At 46.8% G+C, this 24949-nt stretch overlaps 1 protein-coding gene across 3 annotated transcripts in view; it reads right to left on the minus strand.

Annotated features, from left to right (window-relative positions):
• The window catches only part of EXPH5 (exophilin 5), a 68533-nt gene extending 43929 nt beyond the window's left edge, over positions 1–24604 (minus strand). For 2 of the 3 annotated variants that reach the window (XM_004764393.3, XM_004764392.3), the window contains exon 1: positions 24274–24604. In XM_004764393.3, the coding sequence (XP_004764450.2) occupies positions 24274–24392 (119 nt within the window). In that variant the 5' untranslated portion in view covers positions 24393–24604. Of the gene's footprint in view, positions 1–8078; positions 8874–24273 lie in introns of those variants that run through there. The other variant, XM_004764395.3, reaches the window with a different exon arrangement.
• Positions 24605–24949: the final 345 nt, after the last annotated feature.

Here is a 24949-nt window from a genome sequence, read left to right on the forward strand (position 1 = left end):
TGTCTCAGGTTTAGCTGCGGCATAAAAGCAAGAGAATCCACACATCCAGACAGATTGTGAGAAGACCAGTCAGCAGAACCTGCTTGTAGGATTTATTAAAACAAATAAAGGGGCACTTGGGTGGCTCAGGCAGTTGAGTGTCCGACTCTTGATTTTGGCTCAGGTCGTGATCTCAGGTTTGTGAGATGGAGCCCCGCGTTGGGCTCCATGCCCAGTGGGGAGTCTGCTTGGGATTCTCTCTCTCCCTCTCCCTCTAGCCCTACCCCTGCTCATGCGCTCTCTGAAATAAATAAATCTTTAAAAAATAAAGTAAAAAAAAAAAAGCCAAAGTTCTTTGCCATATGTTTTCTTCTGGTTTTATAGTTTTCAGTCATATGTGTAAGTCTTTAACCTATTTTGAGTTGATTTTTATGTATGATGAAAGATAGGGGTCCAGTTTCATTTTTCTGTATGTTGGCCGTCCAGCTTTTCCCATGCCATTTGTTGAAGAGACTACCCTTTCTCTATTGTGTATTCTTGGCACCCTCATCAAAAATCAGCTGACATATATGCATAAATTTATTTCTGGGCTCTTTTTTCTGTCCCATTGGCCTATATATTGATCTTTATGCCAGTTTTAACTACTGTAGCTTTGTAATATATTTTGAAATTAAAGAGTGTGGTGTGATTTCATGGATATGATCCAAAAGCACAGGCAAAAATAGACAAGGGGGACGGTATCAAACTAAAAATCTTCTGCACAGCAAAGGAAACAATCAATAGAGTGAAAAGGCAACCCATGGGATGGGAGAAAATATATTCAAAGTGCCTCTCTGTTAAAGGGTTAATTTCCAAAATATGCTGAATCACCTGGGTGTCTCAGTCGGTTAAGTATCTGGAGCTCAGGTCATGACCCCAGTGTCCTGGAATGGGGAGCCTGCTTCTCCCTCTGCCTGCTGCTACCCCTGCTTGTGCTTTCTCTCAGACAAATAAAATTTAAAAATTTTATTTTTAAATATCTTTAAAAATTTTGTCCAAAATCTGTAAGTAACTTATAATTCAATAGCAAAAATTTAATAATTTGATTTTAAAATGGGGGAGGGGGACACTTGGTGGCTCAGTTGAGCATTGGGCTCTTGGTTTTAGCACAGGTCGTGATCTCACGGGTCATGGGATCGAGCCCCGTGTCTGGGTCTGTGCTCAGTGGACAGGCCCTCTCCCCTTCCTCCCACTCCTTCACAGGCTTTCTTTCTTTCTTTCTCAAATAAATAAATAAATCTTCTCTTTAAAAATGGGCTAGGGACTTGAATAGACATTTTTCCAAAGAAAGCATACAAATGGCCAAGAGATCCATGAAAAGATTCTCAAAGTCAATAATATCAGGAAAATGCAAATCAAAACCACAGTGAGCTATTACTTCATACCTGTCAGAATGACTACGATGAAACAAAACAAAACAAAACAAAAAACAAAGGCAGGGCTGAAGAAATTGGAATCCTTTAGTACGCTGTTGACGGAAACGCAAAATGGTGCAGCCACTATGGAAAACAGTATGGAGGCTCCTCAAAAACTAAAACAGAACTACCATATGATCTAGGAATTCTACTCCTGGGACTATACCAGAAGGAAATGAAAACACTAGGTCAAGAGATATCTGTACCTCCCGTGCTCATAGCAGTATCATCCACAACGGCCAAGATGTAGAAAGAATCTGAAGGTCCATCAATGGATGGATTTTTAAAAATGTCGTATAAACATATAAACATAAAATGGAATATTACTCAGCCTCTAAAAAGAAGGGAGGTCTGCAAATGTGACAAGATGGATGAAACTTGAGGGCACTGTGCTGAGTGAGAGGAGCTAGACACAGGAGGACAGATACTCAATGATTCCACTTACATGAGGTTTCTAATGTAGTTAAACTCAAAGAAGCAAAGAATAGAATGGCGGTAGTAAGGGATTGGGGGGAGGGGGACATGGGGAGTTGCTAATCCACACATAAAAATCTCCAGTTCTGCCTAAATGAGTAAATTCTACAGATCTGCTGACTAACATTGTGTCAACAGATAAAAACACTTTATTATGCACTGAAAACTCTGTTACGAAGGTAGAGCTCGTGTTAAGTGTTCTTACTTAAAAAAAACCCAAAGACCTCTTGTTAAGGTTACAAGTCCCGTTACCCACACTGGGTCAGAGGAGTGCAGGCAGATGGAGGAGTTTAGAGAGAGAAGCCTCAACAGCACTACCAGAAGACCTCTGTCTAGGTCACTCTCAGTCTGGGGGAAGGGCTGCCTGGTGTTTGACGGAACACTTGCACTCTTGTGCAAGAAGAGTAAGTTTGAGAAGCTGGTGCCAGCCAGCTCGGAATGAAGGGAGGTTGCTCAGCAGGCAATCAGTCCTCACTTCCGGGGCCTCTCAGGCAGAAATGCTCTGTGTGTGTCCCATGGACAAGACATGAGCCCCTGAAGAGGCAGAAGAGGCAGAAAAGGCGTGGGGCTCTCTTAGCTCATATCCACGAGAGCAAACTCGAGAGGGAAAAGACCTTAGTGGAAAGAGGCTGTGGGTGAATCACTGGGCTCCCAGGGACATGGAGGGTTGGCAGAGAGCAGGGGACAGCACACCCTTTCATCAAGGAAGCTGCAGGAGAACAGAGCTTAACCTCCCCCAAACCCCCTGAGGCAAGAAATGCAAACATCTGTTCAACCCAGAGAGTGTGGAAGCCATCCAACAGCCATTCCAAAGGTCCAGCAAAAGCATTCAGCATCCGTCCCCGCTACATCCCCCCCCACTCAAACTTGTACCTCTCTGCCCAGCCACACTCCACTTCATCCACTAAGGGCATGGAGAGGTAAAGGCTTTGGTAGGGGGGTGGGGAGAAGGGAGGATCAAACCCCTCGTCACTGTTACAGTCTTCCCGCCATGGGTGTGCAGGGGAATGGCTGCTTTTCTGAGTGACGTCAGACTTAATCGGGGACCAGACAGCCCCATCACTATATAGTGAATTGGGACTGTGTTTTGTGTTTTGTGTCCTCAAGATTTTTGTTACTAACACTGAGCAGAAAAGTCATCGGACTACTCATGTTTTTATGCAGGGGTATTAAAAGGCCCAAACTATAGATGCTTTCTGATAATACATCTCAGGGTTGGGTTGGCTGCCCAACATGCCTCATACACGTGCATGAGTTTTTTAAAAAATGCTTTTCCACTATAGATACTGTTTTGCAGCCAATAATTCCCACTTAGCATTTTATTAAGAATGCTACGCTACATCAGTATTTTCTTATTCCTGCATCTGTTCCGTAGTATATGTACCTAGTCCCTTATTGTTGGACACAGGAGTTTTGGGTTTTTTAAAAAAGATTTTATTTCTTTATTTGTCAGAAATAAAGAGAGAGACAGCACAAGCAGAGGGATCGGCAGGCAGAGGGAGAAGCAGGCTCCCCACTGAGCAGGGAGCCCAATGTGGGGCTCATTCCCAGGACTCTGGGATCATGACCTGAGCTGAAGGCAGCGGCTTAACCCACTGAGCCACCCAGGTGTCGTTGGAAGTTGTTTTTTTTTTCTCATTAAAAAAATGTCCAATTATTGGAGAGGTTGACTACTATTTCATTTGTTCATTGCATACGTGTTTTTTTTATGCGTTACCTGCTCAACACAGGTTATTTTAAGCCTGGTGTCACTGAAAATATCAGTTTTTCAAAGCTCAAGGCAAAGGACCAAAAGGATGTCAGAATGGGTAACAGAATTTTCTTGGCTGTTTGCCTCCTGTTACTCCTTCCTCTGTTCAGACTGTGGTGGTAAATACAAAGAGAGGTACTATGTGGCCCCAGGACACAGACATTATTGTCATAGACGTTCTCCAGCGCCATCTTCATCTTCTCCTGCCAATGGCCCCTGACTGGCTTGGCGGCATAGTGACACCGTCTGAGCGTGAGAGAGTGGATGGAGCGGACAGTCAGGAGATGAGTTCTGATCCCTTCGTTACTTGGGCTGATCAAGTAACATCTATGTGTCTCATTTCTCTCATCTAGACAACTCAATTCTTCATGACTAGACCCCCTGCTTACCCGTGTGGACTTGTTTCCCGTCGTCCCCTCACTTACCACCAGGTGCCAACCATTCAAAGCCCTGGCCACACTCTCCGGCCTTTCCCCAAGTTGCTCTACGCCTGCTTTGTCTTCCCTCCCATAGGTATTCTTGGTCCCACAAACTAGTTCAGTGCTGGCACTTCGCTAAAGGATTGAAAAATGTTTTTTGAGTGAAAAATAAAACGAATTCAATTCAACTACAATGAGCATTTTCGTTTGTAAAGAGGCTGGGGATACACTAGGAAATGTGAGCTCTAACAGCGGGAAAAGATACACAGAAGAGCCGTGTTAAAACACAGGGTATGTCAGATCCTCAAAAGAAAAGAAGTTGGGGTGCCTGGGAGGCTCTGTCAGTTAAGCGTCTGCCTTCAGCTCAGGTCATGATCCCCGGGACCTGGGATCGAGCCCCATGTCAGGCTCTCTGCTCAGCCGAGAGTTTGCTTCTCCCTTTGCCTACCACTCCCACTGCTTCTCTCTCTCTCTCTCTGTCCAACAAATAAATAAATAAAATCTTAAAAAAAGAAAAAAGAAAAATAGTCTCGGGCCCCCTAAGTGGCTCAGTCTGGCTCTTGGTTTTGCTCGGATCATGATCTCGGGGGACCTGGTATGGAGCCCCCAGGTCAGGCTCAGGATCCGCGGTGGGTCTGCTGTGGGGTTCTCTCCCTCTGCCCCTCCCCACACATACCCTCTCTCTCTAAAAAATAAATAATCTTTACAATGAAACAAAAAACACCAGTCTCTCTACTCACAATACTTCTGACACTAACTGCCCAGAATCAGTGTAGACTCCATAGGTTAAAAACTCGGTCCTACAGGACTTGACCCCACTTCAGCCACTGATCTCCAATCCAGGCTCCTTGGTACTTCGGACTGACCATCCAAGGGCCGGTCTTGGGTTTGATTATTTGCTGGAACAGCTCAAAGGACACAAGTAAAGAATTTACCTACTATTGCCAACGTATTACAAAGGATTTTTATCAATGACACAAACGGACAGCCACATTAAGAAATACACAGGACAAGGTCTGGAAGCGTCCTGAGCACAGGAGTTTCTGTGGGGTTGGGGGTACACAGCCCCTCCCAGCATGTGGATGCATTCTTGTTCACCACCCAGAAGCTCTCTGAACTTTCTGGCTTAAGGTCCTTATAGAAGCTTCGTTGAGTAGGTATGATTGGTTAAATCTTTAGCTGTCATTGGTTAAGTTCATCTCCAGCCCCCATCCCTCCCCCCTCCTCCCTGGAGGTCAGGGGGTGAGGCTTAAAGTTCCAATCCTCTATTCACATGACTGGTTCCTCTGACTCCAAGTTCCAGAAGTCTCTGACTGGGGTGTGGTTGAAAGGAGCGCATTATGAATAACTAAAGACGAATGGATAAAGAAGATATGGTCCGCATGTACAATGGAATATTACACAGCCATCAGAAAGGATGAATGAATACCCAACTTTTGCATCAGCATGGATGGGTCGGGAGGAGATTATGCTGTGAGTCAAGGAGAGAAAGTCATATCATATGGCTTCACTTACTTGTGGAGCATAAGGAATAGCATGGAGGACATTAAGAGAAAGAAGGGGAAAATGAAGTGGGGGGAATTGGAGGGGGAGATGAAACATGAGAGACTGTGAACTCCAAGAAACAAACTGAGGGTATTAGAGGGGAAAGCCTCGTGATGGGTATTAAGGAGGGCACGGACTGCATGGAGCACTGGGTGCTGCACGTAAACAATGAATCTTGGAACACTGCATCAAAAACTAATGATGTGGGGTGCCTGGGTGGCTCAGTGGGTTAAGCCTCTGCCTTCGGCTCAGGTCATGATCTCAGGGTCCTGGGATGGAGCCCTGCATCAGGCTCTCTGCTCAGCAGGGAGCCTGCTTCCCCCCCCACCCCGCCTCTCTGCCTGCTTGTGATCTCTGTCTGTCAAATAAATAAATAAAATCTTTAAAAAAAAAAAAAACTAATGATGTACTGTATGGTGACTAACATAATAAAAAATAACAACAATTTAAAAAATAAAATACATGTTTAAAAACAAACAAATAAACAAAAACCCCACACAAAAACAAACCCCAAAAAACAAAAACAAAAGATATTCCTCTCACCCCTACCACTCAGGAAATTTCAAGGGTTTTAGAAGCTCCGTGCCAGGAACCAGAGACAAAGATCAAATACATATATTTCTTCTTATGTCACAATCACATAATTAAAAAAAAAAAAAACAAAAATTCTTGCTTTGGGACCATAAGGAAGGATATGATTTGTTCTGGGTTAGGGCTGAGGAAGCATTCATAGAGATGGGTCTTAGGAGAGATTGAAATATACTGGCATATACTGGAGGATAAATGCAGAGTCTGAATCTGCCACTGTTCCTCCCCAGGGATGCTCTTCTGTGAATGATCAAATGGTTCGGAAAAGATTGTGCGTGTGTGTGTGTGTGTGTGTGTGTGTGTGTGTGTATAGGAAGGGGGTAGAGTTGCAGACCATCATTGGTGGACAGTAACCTGAGGAAAGGAAGTAGAATAGGAGTGAAGGGGCAGGTTTTCCTTCTTTTTGTTTTGTTCCAGTGTTCATAGAAATTTTTATCTGTTGGCCTTGAGTTAAGAGAAATCATGCAAGCTTAGTCCTGGAGGTCAATCACTGCCTATTAACATATTCTATATAATACTGTCCTACGTCATTGGACATAAATAAGAACCCCAGAAGCTCTGAAATTCTCTCAGTTCCTTATGAGAAACACACAAGAGAAGGTTTAAGACTCAGATCTTGCCGGTCTTCCGGAGGCTTCCTATGCTTTCTTATGAAGAATAGGGCTTGGAGGGGAAGTCAAAGATTTATTTTTGTGGCTTCACACCTGTCACTCCAACCAGCCCACTGGGTGGCTGCTCCCTGATTCAGCAAATTCATCTAAAAGCTAGAGATAGGGAGACAGTTACCACATAACCCTTTAGCACATAATTAACTTCCCTTCTATCAGAAATGACTGTGCACTTCTCTAGTTATCATTTAGAATAATAATAATAATAATAATAAAAATACATAAACGGTTAACCTAAATATCATTCTCCACGTGCAAGTTTAAAAAATTATATTTAGCAATTTCTGCTAAAAAAAAAATTAGTGAACACATAGCAGAAGTAACTGAAGGTGAACAGATTCCGGGAGGAGTGCAGGGGTGAGGGGTGAGGTACAAGCCCCAGTTACCCACCATAAACCAACACAAGCCCTATTCTTTAGGACTTTAGTTCCCAACACTGCAATGGAAGATGTGTGGGGCGCCTGGGTGGCTCAGTGGGTTAAAGCCTCTGCCTTGGGCTCAGGTCGTGATCCCTGCTTCCTCCTCTCTCTCTGCCTGCCTCTCTGCCTGCTTGTGATCTGTCAAAAAAAAAAAAAAAGTGTTGAAATGAAGATGTGCGTATGCTAGTGCAAGTTCACTATGTGTGTTACGTAGCATTGGAACAATGGAGGCGTTAACAGGCCATAATTGGGAGTTCTAGTCCCCCAACCACCACTAACCCACCTTCAAGGCCAGTATCTTTATGGCCGCTCTCCTCTTCATTTCAGCTCCCACCCATCTTTCCCTCATTCCCAAAGCCTGCCGTCGGGACCACCCATGAAGTACTTAGTCGTGTGCTGTACGGTATTTAAATTTTCATGCCATGTGTGCCCAAAGAGACGATCAATTTCTTGGGTTCTACATTCCGCATTTACCACAGCAGACCGCAAAAATCATACAAATACTAGGTCCTCAAAATATTGTCAAGAATCTCTTATTTGAATGAAATGGAAATATCACTAATCTTGATCCTCAAAGAGGCTGGGATTTATTTAAATAAACTCCCATCATGATAAACTTGGAAAGGACCATCTCTTTCCTTTCTCGTCATGCCCGTAGATGACACCATTCTCAGCCTCGCCGCTTTGAACCTAGAGATATACGTTCAATATATTCCAGCACATTCTGGAATTCCAGGGCCAAATGACCTGCCGGGGCTTCAACCTGTCGCACAGCAGCTTACCTGGTCGGTGCTGGGTGGCACAAGGTAGAATGATGGCTTTATCTCTCTCCTCATGACTTGGGACAAGCTTCTAAACCAAGATCCCCAGTGTCCTAGGTTGGTGGAGAGGGCACAGTGAAGACGGGGGACTCCCCACTTGCTGAAGCTGAAACACACGTCTGCTGACCCCACACGAAGAGAAAGTGCCGCCCAAAAGTCAACTTGCTGCTACTTCACCAAGGGAAACTGCCACGGGAAGGGTCTTGGTTTTTGTTTTTTTGGAGGAGAGGAGGGTATTTCGATCATCAGTCAGCCTTCATTCTTTTTGCTTGGAATGGGAGAGCTGACAGGTAAGGAAATGAGAGCACCTGCACTCTCCTCTGGCCGCCGGGCACCTGCTGTCTGGCAAGCTGTTCACCTCCGCTTGCCCAGGCGCTGGCTCCTGGGGGCCGGTCAGTCCCTCCTGGCTCATCAGGTACCTGCTGGCAGCTTCGACGCACAAGTCCTTTACCAGGCCATCTGGAGCCGGAGAACACTTGCCAGGCTCCCTTGCTAGAACTCTGCTTCCAATTCTGCTCACCTTTCCCTTCATCTCTTGCCTGGTCCCACACCTAACACCTGACCTTCACTGGGGAGAGAAAGTAGCTCACGAGATAGAACAGCTAGCTCCCTGTTTCAGAGCTGGTGAAGGAACCGGCGGCCTGCTGTGTTCAGATCTATTACCTCCCTGGACTTCCAGAGCGTGGAGTCTACCTGAACCGGCCAGTTTCAGTGTGAACAGTGGTCCGATGCCAAAAGCTCCTGAAAGCCAAAAACCTGGGCTCCCATGAACTCACCGTCCCCGTCTCCAGCCAGTCAGCCCCAAGTCCTGCTAATGTAACTTTGCAAAGATTTCCTGAGCCTCTCCCCTTCTCTTCATCCTTAGTCAGGGCCCCTAAACATCTCTCCTCTAATCCCGGCATCACCAGCTGACTCACTCTGCTGCTCCGGGTATCCCAGGGGCTCCCCAGGGGTTCCCGTTTGCAGCCAGCCCTCCTGCCAGTCAAGGGCTCTCACTTTGTACTCTGGTGACAGCACTCCTGCTCCCCAGAGTCCCCCACATCTTTGTGCCGTCTCTAGGGCTGCCTGCCCCATTTGGGATGCCCTTCCCACCTTTATAGAACCCCACACCCCACTCAAGACTCAGGCCTCGTCTCCTCCAGCGAAGTCCTCCCTGAGACTTCACCTGGGGGGTAATGACCTCTGTGTCCCTGTGCGTAGCTGTCTCATTGTCTGTCATGGTACATGAAATAGGCTGTTTTTAAGTCCTTCCCTATCACTGAGGGCAGAGACTACGGAGAGCATTCTGTATTTCCTGTACTAGTTCCTAACAGGATCTCCCGTGTATGTATCAGCTAAATAAATGAGTGCTGCTCTACGGAAGTGTTGTTGAACCCATGATAGGGATAAAAATCTCTCACGGGGCTCTCATCCTAGAAAGGAACACAGAAGTACCCAGCCTCGAACCCCCCAGGGCTGTGAGGCGCTGCTGACCCACCTGATGACCCCCGCAACCCAGGAAGGCAGGTGGACCCACACCCCTAGAGAAGGGGGCACCGGGCTACCTCCCCAGGAGACCCAGGCCCCTGGAGGTGCAGAAGCTTCCATCTTTATGGCTCCATCTGTAATGGCCCAGAGCAGCTCAGAGATGAAGCTCAGAGGACCCGAGGCTTTCATGCTAAAACTGTCATGTCTTCAAAGCACAGGTTGGAAATTGTGCCATTTAAAACATTTGTTGTTGGTTCTCAGACAGAGGCAAATTATTTATAATGAAAAGTTACGTTGATGCATCTTTGTATTCCTGTGAACTCTCTCCAAGATCCGTAAGGCCCCGAACAACGAACAACATGTGAAAAGTTGCCACACGGAAGAAATGAAAAACAGCCATGCAGGAGTCCAGAGGCAGGCGGCGGCTGAATGCTAGGTACAGAATGCTAGGCAGACCAAGGTGAGGGTGGGGTCCGGTGTGGCTTTGAAGGTGGAGACAGCTACCCTGCAGGGAATACGTTACTCATACACCTTTTAAAGACTTTTTGCCTGGATGTCAGGGGCAAGGCAATTAAACAGCTGTGGACAGACATGACCTAATTTATTGGTCTTTCCAGCTGTCTTGTGTGGAGCCGTTGCTACCCGAACCTACAAATAAGGATGCGTTTTGATGGGATGCGGGGTGGGATGGGGGAGCTGCCCTGACATCCCCCACCCCCACCCCAACGGGGAAGGTCATTGTCAGAAATCACCCCAGTGGAGCGTCGCGCTTTGGCTACTCAGAGCAGAGACACTCCTCTACCCACGGGGAGGGCATGACTTTCAGGAGTTCTCCCATGGCCTCCGCTCAGCACGACCGGGAGCCGCCAAGTGCAAGCCTGAGTGCAACTACACGGTAATAATCCAGCAACCGAGACCCCACCCTCAAACAGGCAAAGTCCAAAGAGTTGTTTTTAAATACCTTGCTGGGATCTGGAAGAAAGGAAGAAAACCAAGTGTAAAACACACGGCAGCCTTTCTTTCTTTCTTTCTTTCTTTTAATAGGCTGTTAAAACGTCTTTCAAAGATTCCCCCCAAATGAAAAGAAAAACCTGGGTCATCCTCTGAACGCTGACATGATTTAAATCAAAACGCGGGCTGTTTCGGGGATTTCATATAACCCCACAGGCGGTCCTCGGGCCATCTGGGAGCATCTGAGGAGTCTGTCTCCAGAGGCCCTCGGGCTCAGTCACTGAAGCCTGAACCTCATCAGCGCCCCCGGAACGTTCTTGGGCATCCCGTAGCCTGCGAGCGTGTTCCACGTGGCTGCAGGGGATCCTGGGGGCCCTCCGTCCGACCCGGCTCTGATCTCTGCTCACGTGTTCTCTCCACTGCTATTGAACTCCCCGAAAGCTAAGGGATTAACTGCCCTTGGAACCTCCACTTCCCCCCCCCCACCCCGGTCTCTGTAGTCCTGTGTCGCGATCATGTCACCCACGGAGCCACAGAACACACAGCACCAGTGCCTTGGGGGACAGTTGGAGTCCCACGTTCTAGTCCCACACTCTGGACATTACTCTGGTCTTAAGACTCTTTGAGGAAAGAGAGAAACAAGGATAATAATACTGGGGTTGGGTGGAGGGGGGAATAGGGATACTCATGTTTGTTCTTTCTACCTTCAAGGACATTTTTTTTTAAAGATTTTATTTATTTATTTGACAGTGATCACAAGCCGGCAGAGAAGCAGGCAGAGAGAGAGGGGGAAGCAGGCTCCCCGCTGAGCAGAGAGCCCGATGTGGGGCTCGATCCCAGAACCCTGAGACCACGACCCGAGCCAAAAGCAGTGGCCTAACCCACTGAGCCACCCAGGTGCCCCCAAGGTCATTTTTTTAAGGGCTCTGGTGAACACCGGAGGCTTTATGGCTCTGCATATATTCAAGTATTCCTGAAGAATCACAGAATCGGCACAGAGGTAGGTAACTCCTTCCTCTCGCTTTTGGCCAATTTGTACTAAAACCAGGCTGCTTTTGCCTTTCAAGAGCTCTTGTCACCTTCTCTGGCTAGGCCGTCCTACTTCCTCACAGTGAACGTGACCACCCAGGAGCCGCTGCCAAGAGCCTGTGCCGGGAGCGTGGGAGCAGAGTCACAAGCACACGACTCACAACAAGCCTCCCGTGGATATCCCAGCCCTCGCGTTTGTGTGCAACCCACATTTAGTGGGCGGTAAAACAAAACAAAACAACAAAAAGTAAAAAGCAATTCTTCCCGTTGCCAGACTCAACAACAGCTCCAGGGACAGAAGGTCCCTTTGATCCTACCAAGCAATTTTAAAGTGGGAAAGCACTGGAAACAAGGTTTATTACGTCTGCGTGGGGCACAGCCTTCTCAGTCGCCCTCTGCTAGGGCTCCAAGCCTTCCCCTCCCAAACCACAGGGTTTCCTGAAAATCGACACTCCCTCAGCTTGTGCAATAGAGAGGAGCGTAGGAAAGATGTGTATGCCAGGCGGAGTCAGGGCCCCGTGCCCGGGCTGTCAGGCCAGGATCCCTCATTGCACATTATAATCATCTGGGGGAGCTTTAAAAAATGCCCGTGCCCAGCCTGATTGCAGAGCAATTAAGCCAGAATGTCAAGGTGAGGCCTGGCCCCGGGAATCCAAAGAGTTCCCCAGGTAGCTGTCATTTCAGCCAGGTCTGACAACCTGTCTTAGCAGAGCCTGTAGGCCAAGACCTGTCATTTCAGAAGCTAAGAAGATAGCAAGTATCTTAGTGTCCAGGTGGGCTCGTAGAGAACAGAAGTGCCACACCCACAAGAGAAGGCAGAACGAGAGGGTCTATGGTCCCTGCTCAGGATGCTGTGCCCTTCACTTTCCCCCATGAGGTGCTGCTGATTGGATGCCTGACCTCAGGGCAGTCCATCTACAGGCTGGCCACAGATGTGCCCTGTAACCCAGCACGAGGCTCTGGAACAGAGAATGCAAAAAGCAGCAGTCTGTCGAAGAATCAAGGGCACGCTGGGAGGAAAAGAGTGTGGGCTATGATACGCGAGCAGAGCATGTGGCCGGTCCCTGGAGCTGCCCTGGCTCCCCAAGTCCTTCAAATTTCAGTTTCAGTCCCTGCATAACCTTTCTGCAAAGCCCACAGTGCCTTAGGTGCCCTGAGCGACACTCTTCTTTTCTACTTAAAGACCCTGAGTCACAGGTGCACGACCACCCAGGACGGCAGAGAGAAGCAGCAGCATGGAGAAGCAAGAGCAGAGCAGGGCAACTCTCCAAAGGTGCAGAAGCCAGAGAAACTGTAAAAGAATACAGAACGGGCATGGACAGTAGCCCAGGATAACAGGAAGGAAAATGCGTTAAGAATCGTCTGGCAGGAAGGAAAGCTTTAGCCGTGTGAGGCTGGGCAGTGAGAAAATGCAGGTGCTCTGGGATTGACAGAATACAGCAGGAATGGGAGAGAAAAGAACAAGGATCCATGCTGCTGGGGGATGACCTCTGCAAGTTTCCTCTCCAGGCTCTAACTATGGGTCAGCTGCTTCCAGCTGGCTTCAGCCGCAGGAGACTGGAGGGCAAGAAGACAGAAGAAGCCGGGGTCTTCTCGTTCTCCCTCTGCCTCAAGCAGAACTTCTGGCAGTGAATGCCTCCCCCGCCAGTCTCCAAATCCCCCACACAGGCCTAACATGGTCCCTTACAGTTTCTCTTGGGGGATCCTAGTCCAGGCTTGGATAACACCGCTGGCTCCCTTTTCCTCTCCAGCCAGTGGTGTGCCAAAGCTGGCTTGTACTGGCTCAAAAGGGAAGATGGTCAAATACTCAGGAATTTTGCAAGCTGGTTGTTAACTGTTGTTACCTTGAAATTGGCCAATGCTACAAATCAAGGCTTTTTCTCCAGGGGAGCCAGTTACCAGCAGAACACTGCCTCCAGGCTTCCTGCTGGGGTCTGTCAGGGGCTGCCTCACTGTCCCTGATGGGTTTTTCTGCCTCTTTCCATCACCATGGAACCAATTCACTACACAACATTCTATTTTAAATAAATAGTTTCCGTTTTCCTGGTGGGCTCCTGATTGATGTGCAGACAGTGATCTCCTACAGAGCTTAACCAGTTTCCCTGGGAGTGGTAAACATTCAATTCACAACATGGCAGGTTTTAATTTTGTTTGCTCGTTCGTCCACTAATCCCGTTAATCACTTATCCTTGTGATTAATCCTTAAAGCAAATTAATTTTGTGATAAATTAAAAAACTTATGTCACCCTAGCAGGGGATTGGTTTGACTATCAAAAGAACCAGATGTAAGAGACAATCAGGGGATGCCTGGGTGGCTCAGTGGGTTAAGCATCTTGCCTTTGGCTCAGGTCATGATCCCAGGGTCCTCGGATCGAGTCCCGCGTCAAGCTCCTGGGAAACCTGCTTCTCCCTCAGCCTTTCCCCCTGCTCGTGGACTCTCCTCTCTCTCTCTCTCTGTCAAATAAATATATAAAATCTTAAAAAAAAAAAAAAGGACAACCAGGTCACGTGATATAGATTTCAGGATGAATGGTCTGGCCTGGCTTGGTTGGGTCTGCCACCAGGCACAGGAAATGGGAAGACGAAGGAAGTGAAACATGACCCATTATCTATGCGTACTAATACATGTGCAAAATCACACTTCTCTGCACAAAAGCCTTTTCCCTCCAAGTTCCTTCTTAGTTCCATGATAGCAGGTGCTGTAGCATTTGCCTCACCAAACTTATTGTTTGTTTGTTCCCCGGTTCTTTTTCTTAAAGGAATAATCATAGGGTCTTGGAAGCAGATGGAGATAAATGGTAACAGGACAGTCTGCAAGCCATTTGTGGTGGGGGGGGGGGAATCAATTCATATAATTATCCTAGTTTAAAAATAAAATATATATTGGATCATTAAAAAGTTCATTTTAAAAAAAGATTTTAAAAAGTAGCGGTAAATATTGACCTAATCTAGATGGGAGAAATTTCTAATCTCAAAAAGAAAAATTTTTAAAACTTGGTACATTTTGTTATATAAAAATGGAGGGGCACCCGGGTGGCACAGTTGGTTTAGTATCGGACTCTTGGTTTCGCCTCAGGTCACAGTCTCACGGCTGTGAGATCTAGCCCTGCACCGGACTCTGTGCTCAGCCAGGAGTCTGCTTGAGATTCTCGCTCCCTCCCTCTTGTGCTCTCTCCGTTTCAAACACATAAATAAATCTTAAGAAAATATATTTTTAATGGAAAAAAATTCCTACTGCTTTCAGCGAAATAGAAGTGCAAACTGAAAACTGGGAAATATGTTGTAATAAATAGGACAAAAGTCAATTTCCTTAAGAGAGAAACATATAAATCGGAAAGAAAAAAACACACTGAGATTCTATGTCAGACAGTGCTGATTGCCTTCTTGAATCTATTCCCTCCTCCTCTCTGGTTTTGCCATGCACAGCAAAGAGTTCAGTTTCAGAGGAGGGATCACAATTGGTCCAAGCCTAATGTCCGAATCTCATTTCTTGATTTCCCAATTCCCTTGCAGTGAGGGTGGCCTTATGACCTGATTCTGGCCAATGAGACATAAGGAGGAATCGGGTGGGAGGGCATCTGGAAAAGCTTTCACTCTCATGGTAAAGCACAAGCAGATCTGGCTCCACCACAGCCCCTTCCTCCTATCTGGAACAGGAAACCGATGTTCAGAGCAGTTGCAGCCATTTTGTGCTGTAAGACACCATCCTGACAGCCTAAACCACTAAACCAGCTACTGCTTGTCTACTTCCAGAGATCTTTTAATATCAGAAAACTGTATTTCCAATTTGTTAAAGCCATGGTAAGATCTGTTATATATGACAAGAAGCATTCTGAATATAAATCTTGAAATAAAAATGGGCAAAAATATGAATAGACAATTCATAAATCATGAAATGTAAATGAGTTGTAAACATATGAAAAAAGTTGAAATTCATTATAACCAGTGTTAGACATAAAATCAAGTTAAAAAGTGGTTTTTCGACTACAAAATTAACAAAGGTTAAAAAAATAATAATAATATCATCCAGTGCTGAGGTGGATATGGTAAAACAAGAGGCTTCTCACACTGCCAGTCAAGGTGAAATATGGTGGAACATTTTTTTGGGGAAGTAATCTGGTAACATGTAATAAGAATTTAGAAAATAAATTATTATAAACTAAGGATTCTACTTTGTGTAATTTACCCTGGGGAGACAATTTATTATTTTTTTTTAAGTTTTTTTTTTACTTATTTATTTTACAGAGAGATAGAGAGAGCATAAGTAAGTAGGCAGAGAGAGAGGAAGAAACAGGCTCTCCACTGAGCAGAGAGCCTGATTTGGGGCTCGATCCCAGGACCCTTTGATCATGACCCGAGCTGAAGGCAGCCGCTTAACCTGAGCCACCCAGGCGCCCCCTAGGGAGACAATTTAAATTGAATTAAGGATGTAATCATGAAGGTTTGTCACAGTATTATTTAATAAAGCAATAAGAAATTTTAAAAAGTAAGAAAAAAATCAAAGTGATTAATTAATTTAATTAATAATTAAATTCTAAAATATATACAGTAGAATAGTCACAAAAAATAATACCAGAACCTTTCTTTGGCAAGTGGGGAGTTTGGTCACTGCTGGCCCCAATCCCTTCTTTCATCATTAGAAAGTCTGACACACAGTGCGATGAGGAAGCTAGCTCCTCTGGTAGGCCAAGCTGATATTTTAAGTACGACCTTTAAATAGGGCCATTGGCAATGCCAACAAGGAAACATTCCTGGGAAGGAGAGTGAGGTGAGCCTACAGCTCTCGAATATCACGGCCCATGCAGAACTAACTGCAGGAGAATAGGCCTGAATTGATTCAGTGAGAGTCTTGGCCAGCTGATTCTGTTCTAAGACTCAAGTATGCTAACAGAGAGAAACATGTTTTCTAACACGATCTTCTTTGTCTTTGGTTTCCCCAAGTCTTCCCTTCCTTCCCTCTGTATTCCTTCACGGACGTAAGTTAAGGTCCATTTCATTAGAAATTGAGCATCTACTAGATGTGTAAGGTTCTCCATCCCTAAGACGATCTTCAGTCACATGGAACTCAAGACTGACCTACAGAAGGCAACTTACCAAGAATACATTAACATTACAATATGTATGAAACATTAGAAAGAAAAGGGTGGAAAAACATCCAGGTATTCTTTTTTTTTTTTTTAAACAAATCATTTCAGGGGCACCTGGGTGGCTCAGTGGGTTAAAGCCTCTGGCTTCAGCTCGGGTCATGATCCCAGATTCCTGGAATCGAGCCCCACATCGGACTCTCTGCTCAACAAGGAGTCTGCTTCCTCCTCTCTCTGCCTGCCTCTCTGCCTACTCGTGATCTCTGTCTGTCGAATAAATAAAATCTTAAAAAAAAAATCGTTTCAAAAGATGTACTTATGAAGTTAAAAAACATAGCCAAACATTTTGTATTTCCTTATGATCCAAAGAAACGGCCACCATTTTTTAGTTAACCTATGACAATTATAAGAAATAAAATAATCGTAAAAGGGTTAGAGTCCCTTTAAATATCATGCTCAAGAGACAGCCGCCATTAACGGTTTGGAGCACATCCTCACAGAACGCACACGAGCTTCCTAAAGCATAACTGGTTGCCTGTGATGTTTCCTATATACGGCTGATCCCACGAGGGATACCCTAGCATCCCTTATGCCCTGTTCCTTGATAATAACTTTTGGTCAGACACAGGGCAGCCTAGCATTATATGTGCTCTCATGTCATGCTCAGTGGAAAAAAGAGTTTTAACGTGGAAACATCTCAGTGCCATTACAGGCTGGGTGGGCAGTGTGTGGCTAATCACGTCACCCTCTTGGGGCTCTGTGGTTGGAGGCAGGGTTGCGTAGTAATTAATGCGGGTGGAGTCCACAAATCCAACACTTCCTGCAGCAGTATCTCCATCAGGTTCCTTATCCTCCCTGAATTCCCTCAGCAGAAAGGAGATAAAAAAATATCCCTTCCCTCAGGCTGTTGTGGGAATTAAATGAGCAAATGCACTGGTAGAGTTTGGCACAGAGCGAAGGCTAAGCAAGCATTAGCTATCACTACTGTGGTTACCATTTGCTTTTAAAAGACTGAAGTGCCTGTTCTATCGATTATGAGACTAAAAACACAAAGATACGAAAAACTTGGAAAGCTACAGGACTTCTAATGTCACACAGCCTCCAAAGGACACTGCCCCCCAAACCTTGGGGTATGAGACTATAATATGATGGTAGTTCCATAAGTACTGCCATGAGAGACCAATCCACGGCCGTCACTAGATGGATGGGGACGTGTGACAGAAAGATCTCCCCGAGGGTTAAAGGGTTAAAGGAATGAACTAAACTGCTGTTCCTGGAAGCTGCAGACATGACAGATCCATGAGAACACACAAGCCTACATGGCAGACCTATAAATTCTGGATGGTTCCCGTGGTCCCTTTCCTGAGGCCGCATGGGGCTGCTGGAGGGCAAGCTACAGTTAAATGAATACTTCCTCTTACCATCAACCAAGAATGTTCATAGACCCACCCCATCGGAGGCAGAGTCTGGGTTTTATTTTCTACCGAGCCAACCCAGGGTCTGGCACATGGTAGGTATCCCGTAACTAGGAGCCTGATTGTTTCCTGAAAGTCTCTCTGTGAGCCAGAGGCCGGCGTCACAGGCTGGTCGAGTAGAGGACAAGCAGAAAGCCTAGGGCAGGAGAGTGTGTATCTGGCTTTTAACCTCTCCGGGTTGTTCAGCGTCCACGGCTGCCAACACGCCACGATTTGGAAATACACATTCCCCCTGGAATAAGCCACAGCTACTAAGTTCTGGAAAATCTTCCTGGGCTGCAGCCTTGCCATTGGACTCAGTCTAAACTTAGACGCGCCATTTCACCGCCTGATGACATCAGGCACTGTGATACCTTATACTTTGTAAGTTTTCTGCAACAGGAAAAATAACTATTTTTGATTTATTGGTATCTCTTCTGTGAGATGAGTGCTTGATATAATCTCTTGGTACTTTCTATTTCAGTTACGTTTATGAGACCGGAGTGGGTGGGCTTGGGGGATGCTGTGGGGGTGACAAGTAGGGAGTTGTGTTTTTCAAAGATTTGTGACAAAGTAAGATGCTTTTCAGATTTTATATATTAAACATGTATGTATATATACAAATATGTATAGATATACATTATACTATGTGTATTTGTGTATATACATGTACACACACACACACACACACACACACACAATTTTCTACAAGGTGTGAGAGAAGTATGGGGCAAATTTCCACCTGCCACTAAACTGTGATTCAAACTCTCCGCCCTTCTTTTCTCACTGAGGCTAGAACCACAGCCTGTGCCAGGTCTCAGAAATCATTCCCAAGTCAATAGCCCCAGGAAAAACCCTTTCTACAAGAAGAGGAACTGTCAGATTGGAATTTCAGCGGTTAATTTCCCCCTCTTGAACTGGCTTTCAAAGTATTTCTGTAGGACAGATTCCAGACTCACAGGACAGAACCGGATCAATGTAACAGAGTCTGTTGGGTCTTAACAGGGTTCAGAGGAGGGAGGAATCCCATCAGGCTGGGCAGAGGGTCGGGGGGAAGCACACTCAGAATGAGAAGTGAGGTGAGAAGCTAGGACTGCAAAAGCCTCTGAGTCTGGCCTGTGCAGATCATGAAGGCCCCCATCAGGTTTTCTCCAGAGGCCTATTACAGGCAGGAACCTTGCCTGTCCATGGTGTCTCTGTCGCGAGGCCAGGAAATCCACTATCCTTGCCCTCATCTGCCTTCCTAGAATCTTGGGAGCTTGGGAGGTGCCCAGCATTCCTGCCCAGCTGACCACGGGTCCCTTCCCCATCCTGGCAGTGTTAGGCTCCCGGGGAGACAAGAAGCAAGCTCTGACTGCCCAGCAAACCTCCACGGCCTGTTCACCATGTGCCAGGAGCTGTGTCAGGACACAGGCCCTAGCTGTGTCCTAGCTGTGTCACCAAAAGGAGAAGCATCGATTTTTGCCCTTTTTTCTGTTGTTGTTGTTGCCTATTTTGCCTATTTTTAAGACACAGCAGTAACACACATGTGGTATTTTGTGTTCTGCTTTTTCACAGAACAATGCCTCCCACGCATCATTTTCCCCACAGTTGTATTTGTGATAAGCTTGAGGTGTCTCTACAGCCTTGACAACAAGGTAGCCAGAAAATGTAAAATTTGAATAAAATACTGGGTACGATACAATTATCTCCATAACTGTCCATTATAAATGGCTGCGCTTTAATCAGATATTTAGATTTGAAACTTGGCACTATTTTGCTATTATTTTCCCAATATTTTGCTATTTTGTAATATTGCAATGAATATCTATGGGTATACATTCTTTTTTTTCCTCAGGGGAAAAAATATACAGTATACAGTATAGCGGAAAGAATATATATTTTAGAGCCAGATAGACTTGGGTTCAAATTCTAGCTCTGTTGGTTAGGATCTATGTGACCTTGGGCAAGTTCCTTCACCTCAAGACACTTGGGTTTCCCTTCCATACAAACCCATCAGTGCTACTTATCCCAAGTGACAGTGGTGAGGATTACTTAATGCTAATGGGTAAAATCATTCTGAGATAGATCGGGATTTAAATTCTGGCTCTCCTGCTTAACTGGGACAAGATACTCAACTTCTGTTAAGCCGTTTCCCTCTCTGTGAAATGGAAATTCAAATATGTATGTAATGAGGTTCTTGGGACAATTAATTAAATACATATGATGTGTTTAGTACAGTGCCGAGTACACAGTAGGGGATCGATAAAAGTTAGCTGTCATTATCACAGTAATTACTATTATTACATAAGAAGGCAGCACTTGATAAATGCTGGTACCTCAGACTCCTACTGAGGAGAAATATCCAAGAATCGGGGACTGGGTCAAGGGTAAGGCATATGTTCATAAGCAGCGCCATATTGTTCACCAAAAGAACCACACACCACCAACAGCACGATGAATCTATCCACTTCACGGCCAGCCTCACCAGCAGTTTTTATTTTGTTATTTTTAAATACCTCAATTTTCACTTCTTTATTACTGCGAAGGTGGCCATTTTCTCATCACGTCTTGTTTCCTGTTGGGATATCGTCTAGCATGAACACCTTATTTCTACCTTGTGCCTGTTTATCAGTTTTGAATCTTGGTGTTTTCCTTCAATATTTGAATAAACTCTTTATGTATCAGGAACATAATATTTAATGCAAATACTTTCCAGAGAGGGCTGGTACCGATGCAGGAAGACCAGGGCTAGATCTGTGCGTTGAGGAGCATTTCTACGGGTGGGGCTGTTAGGTCTTGCATGGGGAACTCAACTAACTACTCCCACATCAATCTCTAGGCATCTCCAGCCCCGCAGGACACTGTGGTTCCAGGTTTCTAAACAAAGGATCATTCTTAGTTGTCTTGTAGACACTTCAAGCCTATCATAGACATAATTAAACTCCTCAGTTGTCCCCCAACTAGCAAAGTTTCCAAACTTCTCCGTTTGGTCCCTTAATGTCCTAGCCAAGTTATCTGGCTATTGTTTCTCATTGCAAGTACCCTCTCTGTCCACCCCATTTTCCAAAGTTTGTGTTAGACCACTTTACTTTAAGGAAAGACCTACACAAAACAGGGAAAAAACAGTCCCTGTTTTGGCCAAATGGAATCCGAAGAGCATTTTTAGTTTTATGGAGAAAGGTAAAAAGCCAAACTAGAGTCTAGCCTATGTTTGGGAGGGAGGCAGCCCACAGCCCAAGCAGCCAGAATAGCATACTGCCCAGCTCCTTCTCGAAGGAGTCACACTCAGCATCTCAGCACCAAAGCTGCAAGGCCTTTTTTTAAAAGTGGGTTTTTTTTTTTTTAACTTTTTAAAAACGATTTTATTTATCAAGAGTGGGAAGGGGAAGAGGGAGAGAGAGAATCTCAACCAGACTCCATGCTGAGCATGGAGCCCTACAAGGGGCTCGATATGACCACCTGAGATCAGGACTAGAGCTGAAATCAATCCGGAGTCGGAGGCTCCAGCCACTGAACCGCTCAGGCGCCCCCAAGCTGCCGCAGTTTTGAACTGTGTGAACGAACATCTGTGCCTTATCTCTGTTTATTTCGTGCATCCTTTATCAAAGATGCATCCTATGGTTTCAATAAGCCTAAAAGACGTTATTTTTGGTGTCTGGGAATGCTCAAAAATTTTTCCATATGAACTCTTGGTAATCACTTCTTTCCTTTATGCTGTGTGGGCTTGTGACGCTTTCTAAGGAAATGCTTTATTTTGGGATAATGGGGAAAATCTGCAGAGCACAAAGCCCTCCCAGTCTCTCACATGGGTCTGTGGTACAGCATCCTAAGTAATAATCTTGTATGAGAAGTCACGTGTTCTGACTTTTGACTTGGAAAATATGATCATACATATCAAGAAAATGAGCAGAGGCAGCCAAGTTGACATGTTATCTCAGGCCTTTTTCACATGCCCGCATCTGCTACTGAAACCCGTGCACGTGAGCTAGTACTTAAGCAGAACAACGCCCAGGAGAGGGCTATCCAGTGATGGGTGTCTGACTGTGGGATTCGGGAATCAACCAGGAGGAAAGAAAGTACTAGAAATAACTGTCTTTAGCATTTGGTCCAAGTGTCTGCTGTCCTTCAATTAGTTTTATATATTAATGGTGACATTTTTGAAATTATTGGGGGTAATTATTTGTAACAATTTAATCGTTAGCAGTATTGATTTTGTCTTAGCATTATGCCTTCTTCTGTGCATGTCCCAGTTATGATATCAGTGCCACGCTATCAGAAAGAGTGTTTCAACCTTCCTCCTGAGGGCCAACCCAATGGCTTTGCCCCCTGTGTGTAGTTCCAGGTCCCCCTAAGGGCAGCTGTCCTGGGCACCATGAGCTGCTATTGGGGAAACATAACAGAGCAAACAGCAGTCCAGATACAAAAAAATCAAAATTCCCTTGAATGAAAATTAAACCAAATAATCTCACTATTTCTAAGACCACAGTTCATGAGGAGCACGTTGATAATAACATCCTAAGTGGAAGCTTCCCCCTGTCATTTCCTAATTCTCCCCTCAGTTTCCCCAAGAATACATACTGGATCACGTATGAAGCCCCGTCCTCTCTAGAGAAACAAAAACACCTCCAAGGACACACACCGAGAGCCACCAGTTCCTTAGTCTTTTTGGGAAATGGGTTGAAAACAAACTGCATACAATTCTAAAGTTCTCCTTCCCGAGGCTGGGTGTGTCTGTGTGTAGGGCACGTGCATCTGTGTGGGTCTACACACGTGGATGCGTGTGGGTGTGAACACAATGTGCCCACCCAGTGAGGAAACGGTGGAGCCTATTTTTCTAAAAGCAGAGTATGATGGCATGAAATACACATCCTCACCCCTTCCAATACTCGTTACTCCCCACAGGAGCTGTATCGGCTGAGAGGAGTGAAGACCGGGCTTTGAGCCCAGTGTATTCTAACTGCTTCTACAAAGACCAACGAGGGTTTTCCTACATGAAGAGTATCTTTGGAGGGTTTTTTTTTTTTTTTTTTTTTTTTTGGGGGGGGGGGGGATCGCCAGTGCAATCTTTGGAAAGAGGTGGAAACCTAGAAGCGACATCACCAAGAAACTGCTCGCAAACAAAACGGCTTTCTAAATTCGAGTCAAGGATGTATTTTTGGTCTGAGAGGGATGCCCAGAAACGCCTACCACAGGCACCTGGAGAAAGCCTTGAGGAGGTCTGTTCTAGAACTGGCGAGCAAGTCCTTCTGTTCACTCCAGGACCACACTGTCCCACCAGAAAAACTGGTTAATTTACATCCCAGGCAATTACCGGTCGATATCGTTCTCAGGTATCTAACCCCCATCCGTAACACCGTATGGCAAGATCAAGGGTAAAATGTCGCAGCAACTTCTCCCCGGGAGCGCCACGCGCAAGGAGACCCGCCCATTCCAGCCGCTCCGCGCGCCCCAGTGCGAGGCCGGCTCGCCCCGCAGCACGGCCAGTTCCTGGAACGGGGCCTTCAGGGTGGGAGCCCTTTGCCGCCAGGGAGACGCCGCCTCGCCCAGGCGCCGCGGACGGTGGGCGCGGGGTGGAGACAGGCTGTTCTGGGGTCGCGGACGAGTGTGCGGGGCGAGGGCGGACCGCGGGGAGGACCAGGGCAAAGAAGCACGTGTTGCGCTCGGGCCAGGGTTCCGCCCCATTTCACCCGCCCACCCGGCCTCCGCGACCGCCCGGGGGCACCTGAGCGCGCGGCACGGCGTCGTCGGCTGCCCGGACAGTCGGGACCCAACGGCCGACCACCGCCCACGTGCGTGTCCAGCCCGGGGCGCCTCAGCTCCGCGGGACCCATTCCGGGAGAAACGCTCCGGAAAACCTGCCAGCACGGCGAGGGCAGGGTCGCTGCGCAGCGCCCCGCAGACCGGCGGGTCGGGGATGCCGCGCGTGGGCAGAGCACAGCCGGGCTCCCTATCTCCCGTCAGAGAGCCGCCGAGTCCAGCTTTCCCCCGCGGATGCTGCGCGTCCCGGGGCCGCGACAGGTGCGCCGCGAGGGCTCCGCGCCCTGCTCCGCGCGCGCCTCGGGGCCGGGTAGGGGAGCCCCGCGCGCTCCAGGGGTTCGGGTAGGGGAGCCCCGCGTGTTCCAGGGGTTCGGGTAGGGGGGCCTCGCGCGCGCCGGGCCCCTGCAGAAGACAAAGGAACTCGTTCTCTACCTGATCCTGTCCTTCTCTGCCCTCTGGAGCTCCTCATTTCTTTCCAGCACCTGGAGGATCTTCCTGGCCTCCTCGTCATTTAAGAAGCTGAAATCAAACCCCTGAGGAGCTTCCGTCATGTTCTCTACCGTGTGTGAATGAAGCTCCTTGGCGCCTCTTGTTACGAAGACATTTTTCAAGGCAGAGACCAGTTTCAGGAACTTGGTCCCGGAGCCAGTAAGAAGCCCGCCCCTTTGAAAATCTACAACCACAAACTTCGGGAACGGCCCACACCTACGGGGCTCTCATTTCGACAACACCTTAATGACAGGGTTGTGTCAGCCTCTCCAACTGAGACGCAGAGCGATCGGCGGCGCCGGCAGAGGGAACCAATCCCATTCCAAAGGGAGGGCCCTTGGGCGTCTCTCCTCCCCCTGCCGGTCCACCGCCTATCACACTCGTTAAAGTAACAATCCTGCCTCTTTGGGCACGGAAATGAGGCCCGAGTTTAAGGGTTGGCGCCAACGCAGTGTTTGCTTTGGCCGGCGGTGATTGCTCTCAGAACTCCAGCTGGACTAAGAAGGAGTGAAAAGGAATGAGATCCACGACTAATCCTCCTTTTCAGTAAAGTTGCAGTGGGACCTTCAGATCTGGTACGAGAGTCCCGTTTGAAATACCCAGAAGGGCTGAACCATAT

Source organism: Mustela putorius, unplaced genomic scaffold (assembly GCF_011764305.1).
Source record: "Mustela putorius furo isolate JIRA1106 unplaced genomic scaffold, ASM1176430v1.1 tig00000198_pilon_pilon_pilon, whole genome shotgun sequence".
Lineage (NCBI taxonomy): Eukaryota > Metazoa > Chordata > Mammalia > Carnivora > Mustelidae > Mustela > Mustela putorius.